Source organism: Hetaerina americana, unplaced genomic scaffold, assembly GCF_022747635.1.
Source record: "Hetaerina americana unplaced genomic scaffold, ioHetAmer1.1.p SCAF_45, whole genome shotgun sequence".
Taxonomy (NCBI): domain Eukaryota; kingdom Metazoa; phylum Arthropoda; class Insecta; order Odonata; family Calopterygidae; genus Hetaerina; species Hetaerina americana.
In genome coordinates this window covers 4227738-4238108 of record NW_027287041.1, presented here as the reverse complement: position 1 = coordinate 4238108, position 10371 = coordinate 4227738, and the positions used below count along the sequence as shown (strand labels likewise).

The 10371-nt window shown below is 33.3% G+C and overlaps 1 protein-coding gene across 1 annotated transcript; it reads left to right on the top strand.

Annotated features, from left to right (window-relative positions):
• The first annotated feature begins 4692 nt into the window (after window positions 1-4692).
• LOC139693221 (uncharacterized) lies at window positions 4693-9804 on the top strand. Its single transcript, XM_071591325.1, has 4 exons — window positions 4693-4845; window positions 6683-6796; window positions 7552-7665; window positions 9799-9804. Exons 1-4 carry the CDS (start codon window positions 4693-4695, stop codon window positions 9802-9804), a joined length of 387 nt encoding a protein of 128 aa, XP_071447426.1.
• Window positions 9805-10371: the final 567 nt, after the last annotated feature.

The window sequence follows — 10371 nt, the reverse complement described above, 5'->3', positions numbered from 1 at the left end:
CAAGGGCTTTCAAATGAATAATCGGAACATATTAGACCTTTTTAGTTTTTTCGATTTGTATATAATACCAAAGAATGCCGGTCATTCTTCACTAACTAATAAAATTATATAAAACGGAATTATTTTTCCTCCCCTTAATTACTAGATTACATTGAAATACCCAGACATATATCTGATCGGATTAAGATTCTTTTTTCCATATCACTCAATTCCATTGAAGAGTGTGACAGATGAAGTACGGAATGCAATTGTCCAGCTGTTGAGTTGTTTACTTTGAGTTTTCGGCTGTTAAAATAAACTTTAGTTCTATTTCAAGTAAACTGTGACATATTGCAGAATTATTTAGGGTTAGATTGTAAAGTAAATCATTCGGAGTAGTCTAAAACTTTCATAATGTGCGATAAAGCCGAATTTGAAGTGTGCAGATTGTGTTTAAACAGTCGTGGACTGTTGATCAATGTTTTCGGCGAGAATAGTAAATTACAAATCATGCTGCAAAAGACTGTAGAAGATTTAATAGATTTCAAAGTAAGTTTAGTTGTCTGTGTTCAGTGCTTGGAATGTTATATGTGTAAAAAATCTTATATGAGATAGAAGTTCGTTTGTATATCGCGTATACTCTTTTGTAAAATAATGGTGATATTAAGACCAGAAGTTTAGTGCGTTATTTGGTGAATATCTGTTTATGAAATATTTAATCAGGTTGTGCAGGATGAAAGTCATCCCTGGTTGGTGTTTTCTTCCTGCATGGAGTTACTGACTGAATACCGGCTATTTAAGCGTCGATGTAGCGAGTGTTTGTCTGTTTTCTATGATCGCATGAAAAAGGGGTGCAATATTACGACGAAAGACTTGATAACCAATCGAGAAGAGGTCAGTTGTATTTATTAAATTGAACTATATCAACGACGAATACTATATTCCTCTATGAAAACGAATCTGCGGGAAAAGAATTTTGTCATCACCTAGGTCATGATTAATGCCAGTTATTAATAAGTGTGCGAAGATACCCAATCCTAGAAAGGGGCAAGATGAAAGTTTCTAAATTTTATATTCTAGGAAAATTTGTCACAAGAGATAATTTTCCTCGTTGTAAAAAGTTAAAAAAAACGGAAATGTATTCTATAAAATTAATGCATTAAATTGAACAATATCAAAAACGAATACAGCTTTGAGCTAGAGGGAATCTTTCATTGCATCCTCTCTGAAATGGATTTTGAAGTGTTTTCTTGAACATAATAAGTAATCTTACTAATAACCTTCTGAGTTACCTTGAATAATTTTTCCTTGTATGAGGTGCTTTGTGGAGGGCACTTTGAGTGAGTACGCCGTCCGTCGGATGGGACGTTAAACTGCGGACCCCTTGGCGCCTTTCGTAAAAGAGTAGGCTAATGCCGACGCCGGGTTTCTCTCCACCCTTCATCCTTTCCTATCCATCCCCTATGGCGCAAATGACCTTAGCTGTCGGTCGCCTCCCCTCAAAACTACTACTACTACTCGAATGCCTTTTTTGGTTTTGGTTAGTCATTGCCAAGTTTGTTGATGACTATCCGCTGTCTCTCTCCTGCAGAACTCAATTTCTTTCTCCCTACATGCATTAGTTGCGCATAAACCATAGTCTCCCTCGTCATCACCATCTCTTCCATTGCACAGTATTGCATATCTCTCTGCAGTCACTATCAAGGGTTTCCCTGAGTGAAACAACGATTTAGCAGGGTACGTAAACAACGTTATAGCAGGGCATTTGCATTTCGTTTTTCTTTTGTTACACTCAATTGAGTTGTGATGCTATGGATTGAAATGGAAATGAATGATCTTAATCCGATCCTAATATTTGGGGCTATTTCAATGTAATCTACTAATTAGGTAAATGAAAAATCTACCATTTAATACATGTTAATCATGCGATGAAGTATGGTAGGCATTTTTTGATATAAAGTGGAAAACGAAAAAACTAATTACTTGGTGAATGTTCTGTTCATTCTTTCGACAGATCTGGGAAATATCTTAAACACACAATTTAAAGAGCTAGCAAAATATTCTTTTTAACTTGCTTTAACATCTATTAAATCCTCTATTTTCTTTTCTAAGCATGAAGTGTAAATTAGTCTTCTCTCCGAAACATCGATAAAAACTTCACGAGTGTTTAAAACCATCTGCAGAGTTAAAATACGGCTTTAGCGGATATTCTGATCGTTTTCAAGTCTACAGAAGAATTGAACTAAAAACCAACTATAGAAGTACACGGCCGTTTTTCAGACATTACTTCACGCAGCATTTAAAGTTTTAAATATTGTAATAACACATAAAATACCTAGCCCGTCTGCTGGCCACTTGCATTTCGTTCTTCATTTGTTAGGAAGTTGTTTTGAATGCAAAAGGAATGGGTTGGTGTAAAAAAGAGAGGATCTTATTCCAGATCACACATATGAAAACCTTTCTCGCAATTACTTAGATTTCATTCAATGCGGAGTCTTGGAAAATCGGAATCCGCCTTTCCTAAGGTATTTTTGATCTTTTTTAGTATCAATGAAATCATAGAATTGGCGAATAAATAAATGAAGGAAAACATTGCTGTTCCGTTCTTTCATTTCAAAGATCCGTGTCAAAAGGTTTACAATAACCATTGTTTACGAGGCAAACATTCAAGATTAACCAAAAATAAAGGCATCTATCAGCCGTCGTAATTCTAGAGTAATGAAATTAAATTATAAGTTCTACTGTGCCAATTTTTCACGAGGCTTCTTTAAGAATACTCGTCAAAATAATTATTCGATAGAATTTGATGAACTGCTCTAATAGTTAAAAACTAGTAATGGGCCTAGGAAAATCTGGGAGGTAGAGTATCTTAAGGATTATATCATAGAGCCATTATACTATTATTATCTTGAGCTAATGGAAAAGTCTGATCGTTTGAACTACCATAATAACGAACAACTAGCTTTGATTATACGAATATGGGTGGGAATAGTATCTAAGGGATATATCACAGATAGGAAAGAAAGCTATTCCACATACTGTCCATGTCTGAAACTGCTATCAGGGGCGCATAGGGAAAGAAGAGTCAGTATAAGCAGCTTTAGGAGAACGACTATGACATGCCGTCTAATTTATTGTCACCTGTCCTGCGAAACGTATGATAGGCGTTCATTGGAGCCTTATGTATTATGAATGTGGAGAAAAATGTTGGAGGTTAAGCAGACATGACTGAAAACGGATAAAAATGGGCAAATAAGGGAGGAGTTTGGGGATTGCTTGGGAGAAATCCAAAGGATGGATCATAAATGAATTTTAATGATGCATGAAATCGTTCATTCACTTATTATTCAAAATAAACGTAATTTCATTTTAATATTAACACAGAACTGCCTTTAAAACTTTGATTTATAGCAGGTTTTTGCTGGAGTAAACAGGTCAAGAAAAATCTAAATATAATAATATTTTAGCTTTTGCTCTAAAGGTATGACTTTTTAGGTAACCATATACTATTTTAAACTCTTGCTATTTCAAGAGTTTGATTTGTTGATAAGAATGATTACACCCAATTAACACGTGACTTTGGACTTGCCTCTTTATAATTAACGAAAACCCGGATTTAATTAATTCACAATACAAACGTCACATATTTTGCAAATGACTGAGTACAAACATATTACCAAATACTTAGGAAAATAACTATCAATTTAAATGGTCTAAATAAAAACAAACAACAGAGCACTTCAAACTTTGCTTTTTATTATTATTTCAAATCATTTGACCTTCGTCTAACACTCGTTGTAATTTAAAAAATCTATGCCATGGTTTTGTTTCAACTTCATATGTTAAAATTTATTAACTGCAAAAAAATGACGTATTAAGTAATTTATGCTTGGTTCATTAAGACATTTAAAAGGTAACTTATGCCATAAATGATTTCATGAATATTTTTTTCACTCTGAATAGTGACGCTTTTTAGAAAATGTTTTATCCGAAATCTCAGCTGTGTTATCACAACATCACATTAAAAGGATTAAACTTGGGGGTTAACGTATAAATAATAAATAAGGTTAACTCTAATACTACGGAATTGTAATATTATTTTTAAATTGTCGTTTTTAGGTAACCATATACTATTTTAAACTCTTGCTATTTCAAGAGTTTTATTTGTTGATAAGAATGATTACACTCAATTAAGTGAGAGATTAAATAATTATAAGATGAGGAAATTTATTTGAATTTGGTGATCACTTGGAGCCAAAAGATAACCAGATCGACTCTACACCTCGCACTTAGTAATCGATTCAGAACGACCGACCCATCGATATGTAGTCGGCCATCTTGGAATCTATTGCTTACGAGTTTTTAATGTTGCCGTTTTTAAGTGCTACGAAGATGCCTCGACAAGAAAGTTTAAAGTGTAGATTATGTCTTGGCCGTGGTGGTCGGTTGACAAATATTTTTAGTGAAAAAGACGATGCTGAGCAGTTGGTACGGGAAGCAATAGAAGAGTTATTGGAATTGAAAGTAAGCTATCCATTGAATGTTTACGTTTTCACCAAGACGCTTTTATGGTAATTTTACCATAAATTTGTCGGTATTTACCTGTTTTGTGTCAATAAAAAGCCTTTGCATCACTATGTTAATAATAAGAGTCCTTTTGAGAGAAGATGTGTGGGGTTTATTAGCTTGATAATCTTGTTTTCGTAGGTAGTGATGGATAGAATCAACCCGTGGTTTATTTGCTATCAGTGCTTTAAAATACTGACCGATTTCTATATGTTCAAGCAGCAATGCTACGAAAACAATCTTACGTTGGAGAGGCAAACGGAATACAAACTGGAAGAGGGAAATATTTGCCGCGAAAAGGTGAGTTGTCTCCAAGTTATGTTTTTATTTTATAATGTCCGTGGTAACAATATCCGTTACGAATTTAGTCATATTGTTTAATAAACGTGTTCATATTAAATAGATTTCATCCCAAGTGTACAAATGCCTAAATGGCTAATAACCAAATGGCAAATACGGGCATCGACTTAAAAGTTGTGAATATTGTTCGCATTAACGATGTTCGTGAGAAAAATTTGAATACTTGTATGTTTATTAGAAGAGCATGCATGAGAGTACTTAAACTGCCTTCTTTTAAAAAATTAGTGAAATTAGTTCATAAAAAAAGGTAATTACGCTTCATAAATTGTAAAAAAGCGGAAAAGATTACGAATTTACGTATGTACCCATGTGAAATATAATCTCGTGGGAAAATACTATATTGTAGTAATGACTCCTTGTTCAAAGCCATTTTCTTGAAGAAATTTCCTCCTCATGAAGAACCTCGAGAATTATTAAGTAAAATGTTCAAGTGTGTAGTTTTTAATCAGTGCTTTCAACAGAATTTGTAATTTGAATTAGAGTTACATCTATAATTACTCTAGATGCACAATGATTAAAAATTAATGCAGGTGCAAAATAGGTGTAAAGTGGACGTTGGAAAATTGATAAATCTTTTTTTATGTTTTATTTATTCATATTGATTAGTATTTTTCCATTGAGATCTTCTCTAACAATTAATGACATAGTCGGAAAGCAGTTGTTTTTAATTTTTTAAACGGTTTTTAATATTTTTGTTGCAACACAATTTAAGCTTCTTACATTTTATAATAATTTTCCAAAGATATGATTGATATCTACCCATGCTAATATATAGGCTAGACATTTTATATTACAAAACAGGCAATTTATGAGGATTCTGCTAATAATTTATTCATCATATTGATCATCATAGTGACATTGGTGCATCAAAGAGAGCTTATATCTTACCAATCCATCTTGTTCTATTATGAAATTAAATAATTGATTTTGTCAATTCCACACACTTCTGTCGACTGTTGACTTACAAGAGTGGTAGGCCTAGGAGTGGGGAGTTGGAGGGATACAAAATTTCATTGGCAATTACATCTTTGCAACAGATGCATTTCAAAATCTCCAACTTCTCAAATCATCAAGCCTTTGACATTTACAGTCAAAATAAATAATTTAAGTCAACGTAATTTCAGTGGGCACTTTTGATGAGTTTCTTTGCAAAGAGAAATGTTAAGCTTTTATTTTTTACACATGTTTGGTGTTCTTTAATTCTTTCCTTAAATTTTCCATCCTTTAGTTTTTCAGTTTATTTTGGAAACAAATTTATCTAGAGAATGACTAGCATATTTTCTTATTTATATAAATTATTGGTTTCAATTGTTTAACACTTATAGTTTTGAATGATTCCACTATTTAGTATAATTCTCATTCAGTCATTGGAGAATGTCTGAGATTTATATCTTTACTTTATATATATGAAATGATAACCCAATACAATTCATTTTTTAAGATAGTATCTGTTCAAAATTTCTAATCCTTAAATGTTGTAATTAGCAAACGTAATGTCTTTCTGTAGTTTAGATTTTTAAGATTATTAATTGGTTTTGCTGTGATACCTAGCCCCACTATACGTAAATGCAAATGATCTTCTCTTGGATTAAAATGAAAATATTTTATGCCATAAGCATAAGATATTAGGACAAAAGCCCTGCTGTTTAATTTCAAATTGCAATTTTCACAATCATTTTCATTCAATAAAAATTGTTGATTTTGCACTCTACTTTAATTTATATGTTGCTAGTCATATTTTTTTATTATTTTCAACATTTTTAACAATTATGTACAGATCACAATGAAAAGAGAGATGATGGATGTTGTAAAGCCGGAGGATATTGAAATTCCAGCAAGCCAGGATGAAGTGAACCATTATAATCAAATTCAGGAAGACTCTTCTGTTGAGGTAAGGGAAAATAAGAGTAATTAAGAGTATTTCATCCCTAATGTAAATAAGCCTAAAGGTCTAAGGACCAAATGGCAAATATGGGAAATGACTTAAAAATTGTGAATATTGTATACATAAGATGTGTACATAGGAAAAAATTGAATAATGATTTGTTTATTAAAGAGCATGCGTAAGAGTACTTAGCCTGGCTTTCTTTGACGTGTTTTATTCTGATTACAATTATGGTGTTTTTCATCATTATATCTTAGCATTCATTTTTTATGCTTTGTATACATAAATAGTTATGGAAACAATTATTTCCATAGCATTGCCAGAGTAATTCCTCTGTATTTTGGTATGTTTACTACTCTGTTAGATTCATTAATGTATTCATTTTTATTAGATGTACTTTTATGTGGAAATATTTCGTTCATGTAAACATTGGACCAAAGGTAGTTTTTCATTTAATCTTGGGTAAACATACAAATTGCCAAGAAAATGACTAGCATCTAATCCTTATATAGTTAAAGTTATAGGGTCATATGTTCAAAACATACAATTTTGAATGATTCCTGATAAAAGAAGTATTCTCAATTTGTCATTGTGTAATGTCTGAGATTTACATTTCACTTCATATATGACCAATGTTAACCTAACATAAATCATTTTTGTTACACAATATCTTTCCAAAATTCTCGTACTTAAATGGTAAAACTGGCAAAGCTAGTCATATTTTTTTATTATTGTTCATCATTTTTAACAAATATATGCAGATCACTGTGAAAAGGGAGAAGGTGGATATTGAAGAGTCGGAGGTTATTGAAATTCCAGCTAGGAAGGAGGAAGTGGACCACAATATTCAAATTCAGGAAAGGACTTCTCTTGAGGTAAGGGAAAAATAAGAGCGTTTGTGTCATAATGACGAATGCTTAATTTTTCAAGTCATGATAACCATGAGAGGAACAGTTGTTTACTTTTTATGCTGTAAATGTTATGCTATTTATTTAATTTAACAATATTAGTCTTTCTGACTTATGTTTTTGGCCATACAGTTTTATTTTAATTCCTCTCCAATGAAAAAGGCAAAATCATGGAATTACTGCTCATGATATAGGTGGTGCATTCAAACAGGTGAATGTAGTGATTTGTCAGTGTTTTAAGAGGAGATAAGGTATGCCCAGGATTCCATAGCAAATAAAGTGTTAAGATAGATAATGGCTATTATGTAGCATGACATGTATTAGATTTGTGTGAAAATTGTGGCAGGATTTAATTTTAAGAAAAGGAAATAGACACCTTGTGCCAAGTAAGGAGATATGTCAGAATTGTAAAGATGCTGTTTTTAATAAGGTGTTCTGTTACTCTTCAGCTGATAGGGCTGGATAAAATGTTCTGATACAACTTCAAATTCCTGTTTTTTACTGGGATAACTTAGTTTATCCTTTATTTATTCTTATTAATACCTCTACGTACAAATCATATTATTTGTTCTTTCCCTGACATATGAATTTATTATTTGTAGCCAGGTATTTGATGCATTCAGTGGGCTTGGTTAGGCTGGAATGCCTTTAATGACAGGAGCACTCAGATATGCGCCATCTCTCATTTCTTACCTATCTGCTACTTGCAGGTTTTGAAAGGTTTTCAATCAGCCTAACAGAGAAGTGGTCATCAAAAATTGGCATTGGGAGGCAGGGTGATTAAGGATGGGATAGTTAAAGATCATGATGGTTTTGGTAGAATAGTATTGGTTATGATGAAGAGGGAAATGGTGGTGTTTCATTGACTGATGTACTAGGCAGGGCAGAAGTTACAGTAAAGGCTTAGTTCACAGATTGTTTAATTTTATGGCATTTGGATAGAGAAGTGATGATAAGGTAACGGCTTTTCAGGCAGTTTGGTTCAAAAAGAGGAGTGTATTGGGATGAAGGTTTGAGAATGTTACTATTCAGCAGTTTTTCAGGTTTCCCACTTTTTCTGACACGGTGAAGTAGCTGGTCGGTGTATTTTTATTTGGTGGGGGTGTTCTTGTAGAAACAAAAGCCACTGACAAAGTGAGAAGGGGATGAAGGATTTTGTATGTCATGGTTGGCGACAGTTTAAATAAATTTATTGTTGATAGTTGGTAAGTTTCGTTCAGACTGTTAAAATTATTTTTCTAGGTGTGAATGTTGATAGCTTGGAAAGTTATATTCCAGTCACAGGTAGATTAATTGAAAGATTATGTGAAAAAGAAGAAGAAAAAGACATGACAGTATGGTTTGAGTATTATTTTGATGAGAGAACTTATGTTCAAGTTAATCCATTATTAGATTGTCATATGCATGAGCTATAGTCATGCACATTAACTGCATTTTTCCAAGACCCTTCAAAAAGTAAGGTCTTGCATTGCTTTTTATGGAAAAAGAAATGTATTCTCAACTTTGTTTAAACCTTAAGAAAGCCTGAAGATTGAAAGTTGCCTTGACAATCAATCATGTTTTTTATCCTTGTAAGCAGCTTCATAATACTTGAGTCATACCTTTCTCATGCCGCATCATAAAGCCAACTGACTACTGCTTCTTGCACTTCCTCTCATCTGACTTGAATATGTCCTCCGAGGTGTTACTATGCAAGAGCCTCGGGGCACTCCCCTTACCTTTTCACAAAGTACCAGTCACAGTATAAATGTCAGGTGAGATTCCACCGTTGACCTGTGAGTCAGTTTTGGAAGGATTAAGGCATCTTTGCTTATCCAAGCAAGTGGGTGATTGGCAGGCCTCTGGTGCAGAGAGAAACCTCTCGTAAGCCCTGAAAGTATGAGTGCATGCGACAAGCAGGGATCAATGCTGCTTAGTATATCCAAGCTGTAGAGTGTGTGATTATTTTGCTTTTATTATTATTATACTATGTGTGACTGATAGGCCAGTGGTGCAGAGGGAACCTCTTATAAGCCCTGACTGAATGCTATATAGTACATCAAAGCTAGAGGGTAGGTGATTATTTTTCATTTGTTACAATTTTTAATTTTAATCCATTAGGTGTGATTATTGAACCCCTGACGGAGAGAGAAACCTCTTGTTAGCCCTGCTATAGTGTAAGTGCAAGCAACAAGTAAGGATGAATGCTGCTTAGTACATCCAAGCTAGATAGTTTGTAATCATTTTTGTTTTATTTTTATATTATGTGTGACTGATGGGCCACTGTTTCAGGGAAAATCTCTTGTAAGCCCTGATAGAATGTGATTCTTGAGACTATCAAGGATTTAGGCTATATAGCACATCCAAGCTAGAGGGTGGGTGATTACTTTTTATTTATTTTAATTTTAAATTTTATTTCGCTAATAATAGTGTAATTAGTGGGCCCTCTATGGAGAGGGAAACCTCTTGTAAACCCTGTTAGATTGTGAGTTCATGCTACAAGCAAGGATCAATGCTATATAGTACATCAAATCCATAAAGTTTATAATTTTTTTTAATAATTACATTCCTTATGACTTACGGGCCAGTGGTGCAGAGGGAATTTCTCCTAAGCCCTGATTGAATGTAAGTGCTTGATACTAGCAGGGATATATGCTATATAATACATCCAAACATGAGAGTATGTAATTATTT

Coding starts and splice junctions, on each gene's coding strand:
- LOC139693221 (XM_071591325.1), top strand. CDS start 4,693: ATGGATAGAATCAACCCGTGGTTTATTTGCTATCAGTGCTTTAAAATA. Junction 4,846..6,682: donor GAAATATTTGCCGCGAAAAG/GTGAGTTGTCTC, acceptor AATTATGTACAG/ATCACAATGAAAAGAGAGAT. Junction 6,797..7,551: donor AGGAAGACTCTTCTGTTGAG/GTAAGGGAAAAT, acceptor AAATATATGCAG/ATCACTGTGAAAAGGGAGAA.